We start from the raw sequence: 22,837 nt of genomic DNA, 5'->3' as shown, positions 1-22,837 counted from the left end.
TTAATTTTCATAAATTATAAAAAATAATATCACTTTAAATACCATTCAACTTTACATCGACATTTATCAACAATTTGGCGAAAACTGCATAACTATAAATGTTAACTTGAGTTACGCGATTTCTCATAAGTAAACTCGGAACGTTGGTAGTTAAATTTCCCTTGTAGAGGAGCTTTAAAATTGCGATTCTTTTGATGGAAAGATCGCCTCCCTACGGCTTCCTTGATAACTCACAAATTTCAGCACGTTTCCCCGCGTTCTCAAGAACAGGCGGAGCCAACATCCATTTCCACGCCTTTTCACTACGAATCGAACGTCTAAGAACGTTGCCACATCTCATCCGCGTGAATAGTTTCGCGGGAACATAACTCTATCAACGCCCCAAGGGGACTGCATATTGGAGGCCCTATTCCATCCCTTGGAAGGCTGATTACTGTTGTCACTTAGATCGCATTGTGATCGGTTTACAAAATTATCCGCGGCGTGGTGATGAGTGCAATGCGATCCACTTTTTTTCAATATTGTGCTGTAAAATGTTCGTTATTGCGAGGAATATACTTGAAAATTAATTAAATCGATAGATCACATCATAATGTATATAAAATTTGGTTTGTATCCCTAATTATACCTTATTTCCCTGTGAAACTCGGATCAATTTGTCTGTTAGCGACACGAATGGCGACTTCCGTAAACCCATTTAAATGCGTTTCGAGTGAAAACGCATTAAGAGGTCGACGTTTGCAATATTCGTGCGACGCAAAATGTAAAATATCCTCTTTAATCCATTTCCGCCCAGAAAACTTTCTGCCTCCGATAGTGAAGATATTTATGAACTTTGTTCCTATCGTCGACATTAGTAATCCAGTGAAATATTTTGGTGATGCATCGCCGCGTTTCTTCAGAACGCGTTGAGAGAAGGGATGAATCTTAAGGGCAAGGATATTTTTGTATGAATGAAAGTTACAATAATCTATGCAATGTCATTTACTGCTAACTTTTATGAAACTTGCATGCAATTTACCGACAGAGGGCGTCCACACAGAATTTCCGTTTAGCACCCGTCTCTTTCCGTGAATGGACTTATTTCGACCGGCTTCAAAAATAAGCTAATGAATTGATTAAATTCTTGAAAGTTTCAACAACATATTTGTGACAACTTGATAACGAAGCGTACTGCTGTCTTTCTTCAAGAGCCTCTTATTCTCAGAGTGGTAAGAAGTAGTCACACGGCTACGGTGAGCGGAAATGTGTTAAAGAAAGAATCTAAAGAAACGTACCTTCTAAAAAAACTAATTTACAAGAGCATCTGCATTCATCCGGTCAATGAGCTAGCTGCAACTCTGCGCCTGACTCACTCGTCGCCAACCATGAATTAGCTACTTCCGATCTCCGTAATAAACTACGTATGCTAATGGAAAGCATACACACAGTTTGAAATAAGGGGTGGTGTGGAAACCATTGTGATTTCTTCACCCTTATGCTCACAATATTCGCTTATTGTTTTTTCTCCTATTTAAGGAAGTTATTTTCAAAGGAAGAGTCACACGCAGGTATGTAGAAACGTATAGATATACTGTAGCCATGAAAAACCAGACTATCACTTCATAAATGGATACCCTCAAACTCTCGAACATGTAATGGCCTTCTCATTATAAATATGTTCAACCGATTCAGGCTTCATATAGTGGAATTTCAACATATTGAAATAACAGGTAGTTGCGCTTTTCTACAGTTATTCAATGCGTAATACGCGTCAAATAATTGTACGAAAGTGTAACTACCTATTATTTCAACACTTCTTATTGTATATAAAATCCTCTTGCTAATGTAGCAATCCCATTCCCAGCTTCCAAAAAATATTATTTCATAGGAGAATTAACAACATTAACAAATTTCTCTGCGCTGTCGACTCATCAATTAAGTTTTTATAGGTTGGCACGCATGGATTGAAAATTTAAGAAATAATTTCCTGCCAAGTTTAAGAGTCAAACAACCCATTTATTCGAGCATAACGTATGGAAACTCACTATGCGCACCTCTATGGCATTAAGCATTATCCATAAAAGAAGCATTTGCACTTAATTCATGCTTTCATCCCACATCAATCAAGGTTCCACATCATTCCATGAACAAAGTGGTACACAACTGATACATTTACTTCCCTCGCATGCAGCACAATTCAAGGAATGGGGCAGATTATGGAGAAGGAAAAAATGGGGTATATTATGAGAAAATTTACACCCGTTAATAAAGTGAGAGAAGAGAAAATAGACTTTACATAACAAGTGGGGGATTTTTCGGGAAAGGTATTTATGGAGGTCATTATCGGCGTTCAGAGCATAGAAGGATTTAGGGGGGGACGTGCCCCCCCATCCCAGACGCTTATAAAATAGACAAGATTTCTAATGCAGTTATCATTACGTTCTTTTTGTATGGTATGGTATTTGGAGGTGGCAACCGACAACTGAGGTCATTTACGCCATTAGGGTAGGGTAAGGAGGGAAGGGTGGAGAGAAACCCGGTGTCGGCATTAGCCTGCTCTTAACGAAAGGCGCCAAAGGGACCACGGCTTAACGTCCCATGCGACGGACGGAGTGTTGCGCTTGAAATGTCCTCCACGCATCATTCAAGCAGGGATCATAGAGTCTCTGAAAATTCTCTGCCACTGCCGGGATTTGAGCCCGAGCCCGGGCGGTGGGAAGCCAACACTGTAGCCACCACACCAAGCCGATCCCCTCGTTCGTTATGTCCTGTGAATTACGGAGCCTCAATCATTTAAACCTTAAGCCTTGAGCCGAAGTCAAGACGACAGATTTGTCGGTCATTGGTCATTCACTAGTCAGCGCTCGAAGAAAAGTATCGTCCAAGTGGGAAAGGGGATCGAAAACTGCCGTTATTTTACATTTAACTTATTAATATTTTCATATTAATAACTTTCATATTAAAATAAAGAGAATATTTCGTACAGTGCTTGTTGTATGTTGTTTTTAATCTCAAACATTAGATGACCATTTGCCTGTCAGACCCTAGTGCCCGCTCAGAAAAAAATCCTGGCACCGTCTTTGGCTTAGAGGCTAGCATCTAAGTTTCTTTAAGGTTCGACCATTCCATCACTTTGGACAGTCGAGCCTTATATTACAAAATTGAAAAACTTGTCTTCTTACAACGATGTGAAAACTGTGTAATGAGATCTCAATAATGCAATAACATTTTTATGCTCTAAGATGCCTGATGACATGATTTAAATTAGCACCCCATAAGGGAGGGCAGGGCGCAATAACTTTGGTTTGGAATTGGACTGAAATATATAAGCAACCGTCTTGGAGGGGTCTGCCTCCCTCTCCCCCTCTTGCAGGGGCGGATCCAACATTTTTTCTGGGGGTACAACGTACTGACAGGCGAACGGTCTTCTAATATTTGAGATTAAAAATAGCCATCAAAAATTACCGTACGAAATATTCTCTTTATTTTAAATTGAAAGTTCTTTCGCTTTATTTTAAATTGAAAGTTATTAATATGAAAATATTAATACGTTACATATATAATAACTAAGTTTTTCGAGCCCCTGGCATGACTGGCAAATGTCTTCTTACCTTGGGCTCAAGACTTGAATGATTGAGGTTCCGTAATACACAAAAAAGAGCGTAATGATAACTGTACAATAAATCTTGTATACTTTGTAAGCGTCAGGGGGAATGCACGTACCCCCGTACCCCTTCCCCCAAAATCCACCTATGCCCTCTTGGTAAATTACCATGAACCTCTTCTAATCATTACGTACCTTGCGCGAGAAATCTTTAAAAATATGTGTAAACGGGTTAACGACATTAGTTTCCACAAAGTCACTTCATTTCGAGGAGGGCTTCAGAGTCCTCCGCCGGATTCCCTTCGAAATGAGACGATCGCGACCCAGGGGATTGTTTTTTTTACACCCCCTCACCACTTTCTTCCCCTCAACCGCTGGCCCGCCCCTCTCCTCATCCGCCTCCGCCACGCCCCCCTCCCCTCCTCCCGACACGCCTCGGCGCCGCCGACCACGCCCCTTACCGCGTAAAGGTGAGGCGGCGGCGCAGCGAGGAGGGGGGCGTGGCGGGGCGACTCGGGTGCCGAGGTCCGCGCTCCGCGAGATGGAGCCAATCGGAGGACGGATCTCCAGCGACCGGGTGCCGATCCGCGGGTGCCGTCGCACCAATCTAGCAGTCTCTGAGGGAATGCCTGCATCGCGTCACTCCAAGATTCGCTGTCTAAAGCTGCTGCTCTTCCAGCAAAGAATTCCTTCGGTATTTCTATTTTAAAAAATCAACAATATTCACTCAAGCAAATTCTTGTGACTATTTTCAACCATAAACGAATCCTCTAGTTTTTACCTCCCCATGCTTCATTTTTAAATCCTCTCGCACCTATTAATTTGATGACTTCAAGCATTCCTAATCCTACGAATTTCTGATCCAGTGTTATTTGGTTTTAGAAATCCCAGTTTAGAAGAATGTTAAAGGTAAATTTCAACCTCATTTTAAGAAGGCAAGATTGCTGCCTATGCAATGCCACTCCACATGACGTCACAGGGACCTAGATGCTATACGAGTAGTCAGGAGTTTTACATCGTCTGAGGTTACCAATGCATGCATGAGGCACAGAGCTCAGGGAAACATTTCTTAATAATCACCTATTAAAATTGCCTATGGTCGTAAAGTTTCCTTCGTTTGATAGGGTATTAATAATCCTTATTTAAGCCAAGTGCTACCTGCTAGCAGGGTACTCTGCTGCCTGCTAGCAGCCTGCATCGTATCGGCGCTCATAGCCTCGCACCAAGGTGGCCTCACACGGCGGCAGCTGGAACCAGAATGGCGTCACACGGGCTTTTCGAAGCATTCATACTTAGCCGTTGCGTTTTCGCGCACTTGAAATTTTTCACTTTTCATTTAATCGCGAAAAATATATATCGTCATTTAAAAATCTAAAAGCGTGAAATACGTACCCAAGGAGTAATAATCTTTCGATTTAGGCAATTTAAAAAAAAATTGGAAACCACCCTATTCCATGAGGACTTAATTTCATTTAGATGCTCATTTTAGTCATTTTAGAATTTAATTCGACCAGGAGACGCTATATTTCCTAAATAATCTCTAGCTTTTTCTTCGTTACAATTTTATTCAAGTTTTCATTTCCGAGAAGGTGACCTAATGAACGAATATTTCAAGTTGGCTTATGATACCCGGACGTGAAAAAGAAGCTTTTAAATAGTTCAAGAGGTGAAATCAATGCAATCTATCAAACTCGATGAAAATGAAACATTGGGATAACACACAACGGTTTGCTTCGCAGAGTGTACGAGACTAAATAATTCAAAACAGAAAACGCAAAACATTTATTCCCAATCGTCATATATAATGTCATAAATATTTTATGCACTGAGAGAGGTAGACAAAAGAAATGTCAATGAAGGCATGTGAAAACTTTCTATTGTAGGAGCAATTTTAAGACAAATATTTCGAAAATTAATAGATCTCAATTAAATCGCCCAATGTTATGAAAAATAATAACTAGGAGTAAAAACATTACTATGAATAAAAAATAAGTATACAGAGGTATTAAAAGAGATCCAAAAGAGAATGAGAAATAATTTTTAACGGTAAAAGTTTGCGTGGAATTGTTTACCACTAACATTCCTCGGATTAAAAATCTTAATTCCATGGGAAAGACGAATTCTGCCAAACCTAACTTACACATCCGGCTAATATGACATTCGTAATGAGATCCAAGAATTTTTTCGAATGCTTGGAGGGGAATATTATTGAGAGGTAATTTCATCCGAAAATACAGAATTATTTAAGCGATTAAATCAGTTGCTATATGTATTTTAGACACATACAGTCATAAGGTAGCCTCTTTCGATCATTAAGGCTTCATAGGCGAGGACAGTGTAAGAGAAGTGGGAGGCGAGCAAGCATCCTGAGGGATTGTCCTCTTATAGTTTACCATTTCGTCGGTGTAAACATTGAATGTATAGCTAGGAAAAAATATTGGTCGCAACATCAAAACTTCTTCACAGGGGCGGTCTGGCCAGGTCGGCAATCGCCGAGGGCCCCGAGCTTAGGGCCCCCCACAACGCTCGCGTCTATCGTGAAGCGTATATGAAAGTTGCTAAGACTCAGTCAAAAAGACTAATTACTTATACGAAATTTTTTCAACTATAAAATTCTACCTTTTCACTATTTGCTTTATTTACAACATGCACAGTGTAAAAATATTATACGAACATAAATTAAATGAGAGTGTCAGAAGATAACGAATATAAAGAGAACCTGATGCTTTATTGAAAGGGTTATTAGAAAAGGTTGATTTAGAGTTTTTTTTTTACATTTCTGTGCAGTTTCAAGGAGCAAATTCACTAAATATAGGATAGAACCATATACATTATTAAATTTTATGAGCAGTAAAACTCTCACTTTTCATATAATTTTTTCTCACGAAATTTATTTTTTTTAACTTTAAACTGTTTTTTTGAGAGACAGAATACCGTCGAAATACAATTCCGGGCATGCAATTTCCTGGCATTTTACGAGGAGGGACCCCGAAACCCCCCACCCACCTCAGACCGCCCCAGCTCCTTCATGAGGAGCTTGCCTTGCGCCACTAGAATTACACGCCCTATGAGTTTCAATGCGCATGCGCAGTCCTTAAAGGCCGTTTTACACGGGGCACGGAATTGCGGAGGTTAGAACTGCATTAATTTCTTAAGGCCGTTTCACACGGGGCACGGACTTGCGCAGGTTAGAGCTGCATTTATTTCTAAAATGGCGTGGAATTGCGCGAATGCATGAACAAATTAGAACAGGGGCTATTTTGCCGTCTCGCATCCACGCATTCTCGCATGTGTTCTAGCAATTCACCGTTTTACACGACGCATTTTTGATTGCGCCTTCGCACTTACCTCAGATTGCGCAATTCCGTGTACCGTGTAAAACGGCCTTTAAGTGGCGTGGAATTGCGCGAATGCATGAACGTAATTAGAACAGGGGCTATTTTTCCATCTCACGTCCACGCATTCTCGCATGTGTTCTAGCAATTCACCGCTTTACATGACGCAATTTTGACTGGGCCTTCGTACACACGTCAGATTGCGCAGGTACGTGCCTAGTGTAAAATGGCCTTAATGATCCCTGAAAACTATTACCCGAATTGGCTCCTCTGGTGAAAATATAAAAATTAACCATGCTTTACTTCTGTGCCACTTTTTTGATTGGGATGATGCTCGTTTTCTGTAAAGGCCGATTTACACGGGGCACGGAATTGTGCAGGTTAGAGCTGCATTAATTTCTAAAATGGCGTGGAATTGCGCGAATGCATGAACGAAATTAGAACAGGGGCTATTTTGCCGCCTCGCATCAACGCATTCTCGCACGTGTTCTAGCAATGCACCGCTTTACACGACGCAATTTTGATTGCGCCTTGGCACGTACGTCAGATTGCGCAATTCCGTGTACCGTGTAAAACGGCCTTAAGAATTGGAAAAATATATTCTATTTCCGCAAACACGATACAGCATGCTCAATCTTCAAGGCTGCCATGTAAGGAGGAATAGTGACAACTTGAGGATTCGACGATGAATCTCAACTCCGCTCTTTTCATTCCGCTTTTGGTCTAAACTCATTAATGTTACTCATTTCTTTTCACGAGGAATCACAAAAGCCCCTCACGTTATATTCGACGTCGCTTTAAACCACTCAAGTAATGTTAGAATTAATCAAGTAGGAGGACTGATTCAGCTGTTAAAACGTATTGCACGGTATGCATGTTTTTAAAGCTGTCCATTTTAACACGAGTTAATTCGGAATGAAATGGAGATGCTAGAGCATAAAAATTTGCAGCGGAAAATGTGATTTCTAGAGAAAAGGAAGTGATTTATTTTACTTGTCTAGAATTACCTTTTTCAGCCGTAGAATTAGACTTGTACTTTCACAACGATCAAGAAAGTAGAGGTTCTTCATAGTTGAGGTTATTCAGAATACTTCTATTACAAAGGGTAGTTAATTATTCATTCCGCTTTGTAAAGACCGTTTTACACGAGGCACATACTTGCATAAGCTGACGTGTGTACGAAGGCGCAGCGAAAATTGCGTCGTGTAAAGCGGTGAATTGTTAGAACACATGCGAGAATGCGATGACGTGAGATAGCAAAATAGCCCCTGTTGTGATTTCGTTCGTGCAATTCCACGCCATAAAGATAAATTAATGCAGTTATAACCTACGCAATTACTTTCCCCGTGTAAAACGACCTTAAAAACCTGTCCTCTTATATAACCCGTTATAATTCTGACCTTCAAATTCCTCAAGCCAGCACCAACATATAATCTAAATATTTCCAACTTACCGCATCTATGTTCTGGAATTCCCTACATCTAGATATGAAAACATCACAATCACTTCAATCATTTAAAGAAAGATTGTACTCCAATTTGAAGATCAGGATTTAAGTTCGTTTATCATTTATATTTTTTGTTGTTATCAAAACTATTTATAAACGTGTCCGTTACCATTTGTGCTATTATTATTGATTATTTTATTGTGTTGTTGTCCAAACATTTTTTATTAGTAAAGCCATGCTATGATTTCTTCAAAGCCAAATATTAATTTTTTGTATCGCTGATATGGTATATTTTGTCAAAATGATTTTTTTTAGAGCAGAACATCATATGTATTTTCTTTTGTTAGCTCTAATAAGTTTTTCCTAAAGTATAATAAATATTCATTCATCCACATTCCTTGGGGTAATAAACTGACGATTTCGCTGGTTAGTAGGGCAGAAACTTGAAGACCTGAAAACATGGAAAAAAGTTACCATAGGTTTTTACCAATTTCATTTGATACACACGGACTAAATAGAAGAGATAGATGCATGATCAGGAGTCACGTAAGGGACACGCAAGTTTATTTTGGTTTGGGATAGTCGCAGGTCAAATTTTACCACAAGAAAGTTGGAGACATATTGGCTCTAAGACTTTTTTCTCGATACTCATTCATTCATTCTCTCGCTTTCAGACGCCAACCAGCCGGGGAGCGGCATCGGGAGCGGCAGCGAGGGTTCTTCCTGCTGGGGCGGCTCCAGCTACGGCTCCTCCGTCAACTACCCCATGTACCTGCCGCCGTCGGGGGCGGCCGGCATCACGCCCCCCGGGGGCAGCGCCTCGCCCGCTCCCTTCCCAGCCCTGCCCGCGTCGTACGCGCCCGCCGCCGAGGGGCCCGTCACCAGCGACACCTCCGCCATGGACTCGGGCCTCGGCGCCCACCACTCGCTGCCGCCCGGTACGCTATAAAATCTCTCAATACCATTACATGAATACGCTGCTTTCCACCCAGGAAAATGTAGATAGACGTCCATACGCTTCAGCCATGGAAATTTAAAGTCCGTACACAAAGGAAATGAACTATTATTAAATTTATTAATTAAAATTAAATCATAGAAGTTGAAGAAATAAAAACTTTGAATTTTCCGCATGGTGATTTATTTGTCCGACCATGGTTTCGTTACATTTTCAAGGTTTTCTTCACATTGAAAATTTTACGCGGTAAGGAAACCATGGTCGGACAAAATAAATAAAGCTAAGTACTTCGAAACCCCTGTCTGCTCAACACAGTAATTTCATGTGAAATCAAAACGTTTTCCATTTGAATGATGAATCGATTTCATTTATTGACACGTGAAACCATCCATTACACCTCAAAATGACTACCTGGAAATGAAACAGCTGTCGAAAGAAGTCACCACTATAATACCAACCCGGATGAAAATTGCAATTTAATTACCCACCACATCCTTATACCATCATATCCTCATAGGTTTTCTATATTTGGACCTCAGACGTCTCGGGGCCCGGGACAATAAGATTAACAGTGTGAAGTAATGTAAGTTATCTGAGAAAATATTATGTCAATATTAACGAAAAAGAGACCGTGTTGAATGTTTTAAACATCACACCCCATCTGATGATCGACAGCAAGGGGACTGCATAGAGGAGGCCCAATTCCATCCAATGGAAGGCTGATTTCCATTGCCATTTCGGTCGCCTTTTAATCGGTTTTCAAAAATGCCCGCAGCGCATTGATGAGTGCAAGGCGATCCAGTTTTTTCAATATTTTGCATTATAATGATTGTAATTGCGAGGAATAGCACTGAAGAGTTATGAATTTGATAAATCACGTCATGATGAATGTAAGTTTCGGATGACACCCCTAATTATACCTTATTTCCCCGTGAAACTCGGACAATTTGTCCGTCAGCGACACGAGTGGCGACTTCTGTAAACACATTCAAATGCGCGGTGGCTGAGCACACATTTAGAGGCCGTCTTTAGGATACTCTTTTGCAATATCAGTCATTGCTTGATCATCAGTCAAAAAACATCCGATACATGACGATACTTTGAGACCATAGCTGATACTAGTCACTTTAAACAATGATATTTTAGCAACACTACGGAAGAAAGGGAGTCAGATATACTAACTAATCAATTACTTCAGGTCCAATTATTCCAACGGTTTTTGTTTTATTTGCACCGATCCATGAAAATTAATGAGTCCCATCAGCCTACAAACAAACTTAATTTTGGACCTCAGTTCCAAGGAGAGTGGTTACGTCAAGATGTAGTATCTCATCAAAAATGTTAGTACCTCCTCATTCTTACTGGCAAACAATTTGCAGTTGCTGAATAAACTCGAAATTAGTGAAAAAAGAGCTTGAGAAAACCATAACAATTGAAAGGTTAAAAAGAAATGAACACTGAATCCACTACCTATATTTACTCCGTCCTATTTTTTAAGACGGGTTCAAATGCAATCATCTCTTAACGTGGTAAGTAATTTATTCAAATATTATTATTTGACGTTTGATTTTCCTGCAATTGATATACCTTGAAGATGACCTGGACAGAGAAACATTGAAAACCAAAAATGAACCATCTTCACTGATTACCGTATTTTAGACCATTTGCCTTTTCGCATTCATTATATTAAATAAAGTCTTATGAGATTATAAAATTCAACGTTTATAGGCCAGCACAACCTAGAAATATAATTCCGAAAAGGCTTCACACTTAAGGTGGCTGGGTCAAGAAATTCTTCACTCGGTGATTTCAATGACAGATGCGCTTGCCTCGCACCGCTCAATGCGAAACATACGTTAAAATTACGGGTCATAAAACACAAGACTGCCATTTCATAAGCATCCCGAACTTTTAATTAAAAATGTTTAGAATTAAAACAAAAAAATACGAACTAAGTGTATAAACTTCATGCTCAAAAAAATTAATGATAACAAATAATAATGAAAAATTAAATAAAAAACCATTTTGAAAATGACAGAAATTTTCTTTAGTCAAGCCAGAACCTTTCATCAGAATATTACCGGAAGATTGCGTTTCTCATAAAGGTATACAGAACACACATAACTAAAATTCAAATTTTGGTGCCATTAAGATTGGAAAAGTGACACGGATTTCAAACAATGATTCTATTAAATTCCCATTAGGTAAATATTGCGACCATATTTTTGCCAAGCAAGTCCATCATTTAGCAGATAAAACTTTTGAATTTAAACGATAAATATGTCAAAGTACACATGTAACGAGAAAAAGAATGTCTATTAGGCCAAAAAATGAGCAAATTTCTAGTGTACATCTAAAATAGTTGAATGGGTATTTTTGTGAAGGTGCGGCCATTATTAATTTCGCTCGTATATTTACATAGTTTAGTGTACGTTTGAGCGTTTGGATAACAGGCGCGGCATTTTATCTCACTGTTCAATTTCGACAGACACTGGTGGGCAAAAGGAAGATAGTGCATTGAGTTACAGTTTAGGAAGATGGTACACTGAGAGACTATACAGTTGAAACATATGCCAAATAATATCGATATAAAAATTAGAACCTGCTGTTTCTTAACTCTCATCAAATTTAACACATCGGCATTGAAAGGAAGATATTAATTTGTGTCATAGAGAGCCCACCACATTGTTCACTAAGACAAAGGTTTGGGATAGGCCCATCACAATTCCTCATCGAGTTTTAGAAGTATTAGTCTGGGATATGCACAATTAATTAGCTGATTTGATAGTTTAATGATCTCTGTCAAAACAATCTCAGAATTGAAGCCCAAAGGTCGTAGATCCTTGGGTAGTAGATTCAGGATGATAATGAAAATGGATTCAGAAAGCATTTTATGTTTCTAGTTTTTACGTGCATTCATGTCAGCACATTTTATCTTTATTTTATTAAGTAATTATAATATTCATCTCTTTATTTCAAATACATTACAAAATCCAATAGCTCTTCTTATTTTTACGCTTGGCATATCTAATTCTACACCTCCAATGCCACCCTCATCCTTTGTAGGTTCCTAGAACCTGATCATAAAATCGAAATATTCTTTTACTTTTACTTACTGTGTATAACGCAAGGTAAGCATGAGCTCATAAGTTTTCCATTCGCAATTTCAGTGCTTGGAGAGCACAACAGCAACAGCATCGTGAACCAAAGCAGCGACTACCTTTTCCTCGGGGACTCGAGGATGAAGAGTGAGTCTCTGGACGTGCTCAGCCTGAGCGGGGGCGGGGGCGGCGGCTCCAGCTGCCCCACCCCCGGCCGGCCACCATCCGACCCCAGCTTCGCGCCGCCCCCGTCCATGGGGCGCTACGCGGAGCCCGCGCCCGCCGCCGCCCCGGCACCCAACGGCGCCACCACGCCCTACCACGCGACACACCTCGCTCCTGTCCCCACCGGCCCTGTGAACCCCACCACGTACGGCTTCGCGCCACAGCACGGCTACGCGTCCAACCACCCCGGCTACCACCACCACTACGGCGGCGGAGGCGGCGGCGGCCTCCCAGCCGGACCCGCCTCCAACGTGTACCTGGGATCGCCCGTGGTGCAGACGCCGCTCATCTACCCGCACCTCTACCCCACCAATGCGACCCACATGCACGGCGGGGAGGGCAAGGCGGAGCAGTACGGACAGAACCACTTGGCGCAACAGCAGCAGCCGGAGGCCTCCAGTCAGGAACTGGGGCTGGAGGGTATACGGGCGGGCGATGCCGTAGGGCCAGTTCTCCATGGCCAGATGACGCCCCCCGATGACCCCAGGCAGCAGAGCCAACAGGGAGGGCCGGAGGCGGACAGCAGATACCCGGGGAGCAACGACCGACAACACACGGATCCCTCGGTCTGGAGACCGTACTAAGACTCCATGTCGATTGTGTCGAGACTCAAACCGCATTGGTGTGGGAGTGGCGAGTGATTCGTGAACCACCCCGCCAGCTCAAGTTTCAAAGATAAAATGGGGCAGATTTTATGTGACTCCTTATGTGCGCTTATGAATGAGTACCATTCAAAATGTGTAAAAGTGAATTAATTACACGTCCAATCAAATGCCAACCGAGGAATCTTCTCTGTGTGGGAGGCATATGTTGAAAAAGTGATACAAACTTTATTAGATTAACAGTGTGAAGTAATTTAAGTTATTTGAGAAAATATTATGTCAATATTAACGGAAAGGAGGAGATCATGTTAAATGTTTTCAAAACATAAAATGACGCATAATTCCATGAATTTAATAAATTCGATATTTTAATTCGGGTCCGTTATTATTACGAGATAATTAAATTCTGACTTTGAGAAAGTTTTCAAAGGATATCACGAAAATAAAACTATAATTTATAGCTAAAGAGGAAAGGTCAATGAGGTATTGATTCACTATGAATCTTAAGCTAAAGTACCGCGCGGATCTGGAGGGGTAGTTCGTGACTTAAAATGGCTCTAAAATGAACTAGGCCAGAATATTCAATAACTATGATGGCTGCTCAAAACGTTTTGGCTGTAACGACACCCCAAACGATCCACATGTGCATTCAACTCACCATTGCAAATACATAAATCAGGTAACAAAGGATAACAGAGTGAACCCATACTACCAACGAACCACACGGAATGACTCACTGGGCTTCTATGAAACCCACTTTACAGACCGGAGGTCTTCATGTAAAAAAAATACATTCCTCAATCCCGTCAACAAACTGAAAGTGATGATTATTCTCGAATCTTTCACTTGTGGGTAATTGAGTGATTCCCAGCGCACTTGTGTCCTCGAGCGAAAACAATGAAGCGACATCTCCCAGTCACATACACCACGAAATGCGAGAGTCATAGGTAAGTATGGATATACTGCATGCATAAGGCAAGAAATCCAAGGTAGGAGTCCATTTCCACAATTGTAACCTGCAGAAGGAAGTGACTCATAGGAAAGTTTAAAGCATCCAAATCCGCCAAATTCTCAGTAGATATTGATCTTTACCTACCAGATATTTTTACATGCTTTTTATGAGTAGAGAGGTATAATAAGGTATCAAACACTGACAATGTCATTTAAAAAGGCCTTTTATTCATGGCAACGACAAACATTTATCAATCCATGCACCAGCTGTGAACAAATATATATTTCCTTTACCACGCATGCCATGGAGAACTTAAAACCCATCAATATGTTAGAACTCTGGCATTTAACTGAGAAATATAAACGTCAAACAATATGCATTCAGATACTTTAAATTTGAAACTTCAAAAGATTCTTAAAATTAACTTCCAAAAGAGACACCACGATAGAGTTCATTTCCTATGTTTGACCAATTACATCGATTAGTTTTAATGTAAATAGGTAAAAAAATTATTTATCTGGAAAAATAAAAGGAAAAGAATAAATATAGACACAAGTTCTGTGCATGACTTCACCTGCGATTCCAATGCAGATTAAAAGAAAAATGACGGACAAATGAGTGCATCTCTTGTAGTACAATTCTTAACGACGGTCTTAACGTACAGAACCACAGAGCAAATATGATTATTACTGATTTCATTCTGATATCTTAGAAGATGCCAACTAGACCAAATAATTTGACAAAATATCCCGACGCACAAGTCGCATTCAAGGTACTAACACTTACTAATGAAATACTTTAGTTGCACATTAGAATTATGCAAAAGTCCTCCCTAAATTTGAATAAATAGCTCAAAATTACAAAGTCTCCATTTACATTTACATTACAGTTTCCCAAAATATATGTTATTATCCTTACATCATAAATATATTACATTGGCTGTGTAATTAAAAATATTAAGGGATTAGACATTAAGAATTACAATTCGACTTTATACGGACATAGGAATTTAGGGTAACATATGACAGGATTACAAACAGAAATAGGACATGCATACACAACGCCATCAAATTTTATCTCAGAAGTAAGCACACGCAGAAATTGGCGACAATCGATATAAGAGCAAAAATCAATCCACACCATAGAATGAAACAAATAAATACGTAAAATGAGGAAGAAAGAAATGGTTCATGACCGGAAATATTCAGATCTACAAGCTCTCCCTAAGCATAAGAGAACGGAAGAGTGCATTTCTCCTCCTGAATGCTTCATCACCTAAGGTAGTCCTAACACGAGGATAAACGGATAGAATACGCTTTGTTATTTTTCAAATCATACGTGATTTCTTACTTCAACGGTAGGACCACCACCTTCGAGGAGAGCAACAAGGGAAGAATGGGATAGGGAATTACCTGAAAGATAGTGAAGGAATTCGGAGGAAATACGTGCTACGATACGATATCAAGCAAATACACACATAAGCATTTAGAATATTTAAATCGCTGAGGATAGTCGGGCACCTGACAAGGGGAGAATGCACAACGGCTAACGGGGTAATAAGAAGGCATGGTACGAGAATATATATTCAGTCATGATAGAGTGGAAGGTATCCATAATTGAAAAACAAAAAGCACCATTCCACAGTTGAATTCACCGCGCTGCATTTTATTTTATTAGGTACGAGAGAAGCTTAATCATCGTTCTTTGCGGATCCGACACCTCGAGTGCAGCCACAGATAAAATTACCAACGCTACTTGGGCATTGAAAGGGTATATCACTGTGATCTAAGTGAAATGTCCAAATTTATACTTCATGCAAAGAAAGAATTAGAGAGACAGTATTGAAAGTACATCCTATGAGGGAGCAAAGCTAGTACGGCGAGTGCAGCGACCCAAAAAAGTAGGACAATGAATGCCAGTGGACCCACGCGCACAATCAGAGGACTCGTACCAATGAATGAGAGAGACGATATTGATACGGAATAATTGAAATCAAATTGATTCATCATATAAGCCTTGGTGAGTCGAGAGCCGCTCCAAGACAATTCTAGGACATCTACCGTGAGGTAAGGAATGACAAATGTTAAGGAAAGAAGCATCCCAGTCGGTTGAACTATAACTGGTTTATCATCGGAAATATGAGAAAAATGATAATAATAACCTCATCATTCGTAAGTTCAGGGAAAAGCTCGTTTGAAAAACGAATTTTAAGGCGGTGAATGCCACGTAAATAGTGGGAGGGTATGAGATACTTACATTTAGGTGGAGGATTTAGGATATGAAGGTGACACAAGTACGCGTAGGTTGACACAACCACTTCAGATTTCGCGGAATAGAGTGACGACGTATCTCTACTCATTTATTTTGTATTTAGATAAAAATGAGATGACTCCAAATACAATGCCAATCGTCGAAAGAGGAAGTGAACACAAAAGAAGGGAACGCTTTCGGAGCTCGATTGCCACAGGCTATGTGAAAATCTAATTCAGCAGTAATTCGCCATCATAAGATTTAATTACTGGGTCAAAAACGGGGAACTCAGGGGGGATTTTAATTAAGTTTTAGTTGAGTTAAGAATATCAAAAGGCTACTTTCATACCCCTGGTGCATAACCACAAAGCAAATATTATCATCAATTTTATAAAAAAATTGACAAATACGAAGATGAGGAAATAAAAGAATGAGATTAGTAGGTCGGTGGAAAAGGATTAAAAATAAACAGGAAATGATTTAACTTAGGAAAACATAGGGGTCAAGCGATTGACGAACACGAAAGTAATGGCTTCTCCGGGCGATAAGGTAGTCCATGAAGACGAGAGAGAAGCAGACGGAATATCAACGACAACGGCTTAGACTAGGATCTAGACACAAGAGGTCGGACGCTGTAAACTTGTGACAAGAATGGGTTACGATCAGAAGAGAAGCTAGTAGGCCGTAGTGTCAACTATTATGAGAGCCTTCAACGGCAATTGATATGCTGGAAATCGCAGAGACAGGCCTTTTACCAGCTTCAGGGACTATTATAATTCGATCCGAAATGGCGGCTCATTTACTGACATGTGCCTGCGGAGGCATCGATGACCACCGTAGAAATCGTAGCAACACACATCGTCCCTGTCGTTTCGCTGCTTCCTTTGCAGTGCGTCGAGGAATAGGCGAAAATTGATCAATCAATTTGCCAAGAGGGTGGTGGTCCCACAAAAAAACTTGTAAAATACGAGAAAGGGAGCTCATCATTTGAACTATTTGTGCTTCATTAACGTCGTATTTTGTCCCACTCTACTACGCGTAACACTCTTTCATTTGATTGAGTACAGGAAAAACAGAACTATCCACAAACCCAGTTTCTCTCTTTTTGAAAATATATTTCCCAAGAGTTTCATCTAAATGACTAGATATAATCATGGCTACCCCGAGGTAGAAACTCACGAATAATGTACGACGCACCAACCCTTCACCGAACATTTTAAAACTCAATACTGAAATTAACGAAATTTATTCCAGTGTTAAGGTTTAACTATTCGAGATCACATTTTAATCTCCATCCTTTCAAGCATAAGACCTATGCTGACCACAACGTGTTCATTCAACCACCAGCGAAGCACAGGTAAGTCACATCGACTCTTCAGAATATCAGTCACAATCACCTCTGTTTTCCCTAATGCCAATTGAAATTTAGTAACATCACAAAATACATGAAAAAATAGGCTTTTTTGATTAAAATTGTGAAAAACGAGATCCCGCCAATTATTCGTCCAACCGTCTTCGAAATATAGTACTAAAGTGTCTTACTTCTACAAAGAACGACCACTATTTTCACAGAAATAATAATGCAAACATGGGTACAGCCCTTAGGTACACACTAAAGTAAACGTACGTCAATCAAAACCTCAATACTCCAGCTTTAGCCTGATACTCTCCCCATATCCCACCAAAGTTTACCCGGTTTAATGCCAAATTCCTCCCTCAAGGAGTAGCTGCTAATCCATTGCAGTACGTCTACGTCAATTAAATTCAGTATTTAGGATCATACGTTAGCGTTTCCCAATTTACGACAACCTGCCGGTATGTCAAACAGACTAGCTCAGGTGGCGATTCCTGGAGGCAAACCCTGAAGAGAGAATGCACAACCAATCCTTTCCCACCAGGTGGATTCCCCGCATGCTCCCCATGCGCAAACTCGGCTTTATTAGTGCTTTCCCGAAGAGGCAATCCGCGGATCAAAAACGGGGACATCCAGTGAGCGGCCAAGCGGCCTCACAAACATAATTTAGTGTAAGTAGGAAAGCCTGTGTTAGCCAAGTGGACTTCAAGAGAAGTATTCCTTTATCTACATTTAATAAGAATAAGGCTGCCACTGCCGGCAAAAGAATAAGAACTGGGAATATAGTCCCACATTGCCTTGACACAACTCCTGGGAATTTATATGGAAATGGCGGGAACTCGAGGGCGAAGTTACTCCGTTAGTTTATCGAAATAGACTTGGACCGACGCCTAACATAATCAATGCTTGCCGAGCGCAGTGACCACAATAAGCGTAAAACCAGCTGGAAACTAAACGCGAGACACTGAGGAACATGGGGATAGGATCGTAGGAATAATTGTCACATTCCAACGCCAGAAGTCTCCAACAGACTTTTAACCTTTTCCCAAATCCCCGAACTCTGCCCAGTTCTGAGAAAATAGGACTTCGGGCTAATGGTAAGATATATGCAATCACAGCAAGGTCGTAACGAGCGGGGATGTCTAGGGGTTAAAACAACACGAAATTTTTTGGTGATACGGTCTTAAGTTTCCCCAAACAAATGCATATATCTACAACCCATTCATAACCATTTCCTAATTTCTTTTCTGGCTACGCCCTACAATTACAGTTAAAAAAATCCATAATCGCTCAGTTGGATATTGTAAAATAAAGCGGGGAAATGACTTTTTTGGTTAACAATCTCTCCTGCCTTCCTTTAACCCTGGCTTATTAACAATTAGCCCAGCGTCGGGTGTAACATCAACTTTGAATCGCCGTCATTTTAAAAATGTGCACGTTTTCAACGCTATTACGTAAAGACCTGAACTACTTGTCATTTTTTCCTGAAAAATTAAATAATATATATATGATACTGCCTTAATTATTATGACTGAGTCGAAAAGGAACACATTATTATGATAAATTATCAATTTTCATTTCTCTCAGGGATAAAAATTGGGCTTAAAAAGGCTAAGTCAAATTAATCGATCCTTTTTACAAAACAGGAATCTATTTTCCAAAAATAATCGAGGGCCAGACTGAAGGTGACCTACATTTTTATTCTTTCTTTAGTGTTTTATACCCTCTGTATGAGACATCACGTTTTCTTCAATTTGACAACTTTAAATGAGAGCCACTTTTTCCTCGTCTCAATAGTACTTTTCACTCTCTCCAGTAAGATAAATACCATTATCTATATATTATTTTACGTGTCTAGAAACAACACAAACGAGCACACAACACAATTCTGAAAAATTTGAAAATAATACTGAGAAGGCTGACTTATAGATAAACCACTTAGACTGAGTGATAAACCCTCGCAAAAAACTAGTAGTAAAACAAAAAATACAAATGAAGAGAGATTCTTTTCCGCAACATCACATTTGGATGTTTCGGCGCGTAATTGTAAAACGTTGGAAAATTATTAAAAGACACGCTCAACACCATAAAGATGATGAATCTCCCAAAGACCGAATTTCCGGTCCAAATCAGCTTTTGAAAGATATATTTGAAGAAGCAAATTTATGAATAACTTCGTGGAAGTGGTTCTCGGTCGTGAAAATTGATAACTTTAAAAATATAATTGAAATCAACATTGCGAATTGAATTCGGCGCGGAAAATCAAGTTTTTTATTCACCGCGAAAAACTGTGTCCCATGAATCGGCAAAAATTAATATTTCACATAAATTATAAGTGAAGTCATATGAAGAAATCAAACGCATACGAAATCATAAAACTTGGATCATAAAATAGAATGGAGTACTATTTAAAACGACTTCCCTGTGCGTTATAGCTTACACGGGTCTATCTTATAGTAAGTATGAATGACTGTTCTACTCCAGCAAAAAACACCGTAAAAATTGATAAAAATAATACCTATTATACAAACTGTCTGTAACCCTTCCGGAGATGTGCATGAGTCGAGTATGCGCTCACAGAGCGAGCAATCAAACTAAATAAACTGCCCTCCGCAAACTAATGGGTATTCAATCTATTACCTCGTTTTTGCCAGAAAACAGTTCCAGTGGCAGTCCTCTCCTTATCTGTGACAGTGAGTGTGTATACAACCACGCTAGTAGTCCCCTAGGCCAACTAAGGCGGTTGTGCAATCGCATGCATACGGAAAACAGCATTCCAGTATCAGGGAAACTTTAGAATGAACACAAACCGAATAAATCACAGCTGATCATATATTGATAAAATTTTGATTGCGCACCGATAAACACGTTCTTAGAAATAGAATTTTATTTTTCATCTTAGGGTCCGTTTAAATGTCCGTTTTATACTACGAGAGAAGGGTGCGGTACAAGAGTAATAAGCATAGACGTCTTTCGCTTCACAGCAAAGTTCGAGTGTATTTAGAGTAAAAAGGAATACACTTTCAAAAGCATGCGACATCCCTACATTCTTGTAGCGAGAAGGTAGCTATGCAACGGAGTCCAATGCAATCGCAAAAAAATACTATGCTTCACACATAATCAAACACAGCGAGACAAAACGTATGAAATTCACAGCATCGAATGCGAGGAAAGGATGGAGACAAGTTTGCAAATATATCTTACAGTACTGATCTCGAACCCAAATGGACACACTAACTACAAGAGACACGGCAATGGGTCAAACGCAATCACTCAATTAGAGAGAACTAAACTTGAAAAAGCTTTGAAATTACATTAGGTTGAATAAACATGGTTGGACTGTGACGAATACAGTAGAAGGCCACAAAAGTAGTCCGCAATATGCTCATATCTCTACGTGGATGGCATCAATGCCACAAAAATAAAGTTACAGCCAAAAATCATTGTTTTACACGGATACAATCGGAAATAATTGCCTCGAAATCAACAGGCAAAACTCCCAAAAACAGCCTCGAACATACGACGCTAAATTTGCTCTAATGAGCGGGTAGTGAGAAGAATAATTTTTCAATACAATATAAATCGACTGACCATCAAAAGTTTTCGAAAAGGAGCTACAATTTTTTACCCAATCGAGTACTCAATTCATCTGACTCCGACAGCTGCTCCTAATGGTGAGTTCAACCTGTTGAATTAATATTTAATTAATTAAAACATATTGATCGGATGGCTGAAAAAAATCAGTGCTTTCCTCCGATCAAGGAGATTCCCATTATAAGTACACGCTACAGAAAGATACACCGCCTGTGGGCCGGGATAGCAACTTTGAAACGTTTACAGCCAGTGGCGAGGAGTCGAGGGCCATGTCTACTCGACGTCGAATCCGTAGACGACGGCGACGCGCTGGAAGAAGCCGGCCACCACCCGCTTGAGGTTGGCGTCGGGCGCGTGCGCCGTGAGGCGCTTCACGCCGCCGAAGAGGGCGGGAAGCAGCGCACGGAAGTGGTCGTCGTCCAGGTGAGCCACGAGGTCGAACACGGACACGAGCATTTCCGCCCAAACCTCGCGGTGCGCCTCAGCGTCCTGCGAGAGAGAGTGCGGGCTACAGACCATCCACATCGCTTTCAAGGTAACCTTCGATCATGTAAATGTTAAATACACCGTTGGGGTAAAATTTTGGAGCCAACATTAAAACATTTTCATGAAGAGCTTGTCCTGAACCAGTGGCGGATCCAGAGAGGGACTAGAGGGTATAGCACCCCCAATTTACACTAGATAAAATGGTACTTTGTTCGGACCTCCACTACTTCATCTGCATACTACCCCGCAAGCCGCCTAAAAAGGCGTGTGACCGGGGGTGTAAGGACACCAGCCGTTTACCTATGAAAAGCTAATGATCAAGTTCTTTATAGTTCGGGGGAAAAAAGAATTCCCATATCCATCCGTTCGGCAAAAGATGATGTTCGACATCTGGGGGCCACCCTCAGGCCCCCTCAAGCCTCCCCTCTCTTGTCCCTATCCTGGATCTGCCACAGTCCGTAACCACTAGGCTAACACCTCATGCGCATGCACAACCCCCAACAACTAGCCCACAAACATGCTGTTCCTCACGCAAACATAAAATAATTGTGACGCAAAATTCCCAGGTTGATTCGAGGGACCAACTGACTCGTTGGTGACGTTTTTTAAGGATCGCATCTGTTGTCGCACACGATCGAAGGTGTCTATTCCTCCGACCAACCAGTACCTCAATTCCAAAGTTTGTTTTGATGGGTGAGGGTAGAGCTCACCCCTGAATGGGAACGTAGCCTGGTTGAGACGGCTTAGACCCTCTTCTTTCCTCAGCCATTCCGAAATTTAATCCCCATTGTGACTGCCATTTGCTTACATACTCGGATTACACTGGGTTAAATTCAAGTACTAATTTAATTAATACGCATGTTTTTAGTGAAATGTATCTGTGTAACTAATTATAGCTCTTTTACGATCGCATGATGCCCAGACCTTCTACTCGAGGAATGAAAAATTTA

The 22,837-nt window shown here is 40.5% G+C and overlaps 2 protein-coding genes across 3 annotated transcripts in view; one reads left to right on the top strand and one right to left on the bottom strand.

The window, feature by feature from the left end:
• The window catches only part of LOC124171572 (runt-related transcription factor 3-like), a 116,761-nt gene extending 103,138 nt beyond the window's left edge, over positions 1-13,623 (top strand). For both annotated transcript variants that reach the window (XM_046550751.1, XM_046550750.1), the window contains 2 exons: positions 9,043-9,306; positions 12,494-13,623. In XM_046550751.1, coding sequence (XP_046406707.1) covers positions 9,043-9,306; positions 12,494-13,233 — 1,004 coding nt within the window. In that variant the 3' untranslated portion in view covers positions 13,234-13,623. The remainder of the gene's footprint in view (positions 1-9,042; positions 9,307-12,493) is intronic.
• A 785-nt stretch (positions 13,624-14,408) lies between these two features.
• Positions 14,409-22,837, bottom strand: part of LOC124170613 (brefeldin A-inhibited guanine nucleotide-exchange protein 3) — a 95,980-nt gene continuing 87,551 nt past the window's right edge. Inside the window, exon 30 of the mRNA XM_046549441.1 lies at positions 14,409-21,890. Coding sequence (XP_046405397.1) covers positions 21,675-21,890 — 216 coding nt within the window. The 3' untranslated portion in view covers positions 14,409-21,674. The remainder of the gene's footprint in view (positions 21,891-22,837) is intronic.

The sequence above is a fragment of the Ischnura elegans genome, chromosome X (assembly GCF_921293095.1).
Source record: "Ischnura elegans chromosome X, ioIscEleg1.1, whole genome shotgun sequence".
NCBI classification, from domain to species: domain Eukaryota; kingdom Metazoa; phylum Arthropoda; class Insecta; order Odonata; family Coenagrionidae; genus Ischnura; species Ischnura elegans.
The sequence above is the reverse complement of the archived record's forward strand: the minus strand, read 5'-3'. Positions and strand labels throughout refer to the sequence as shown.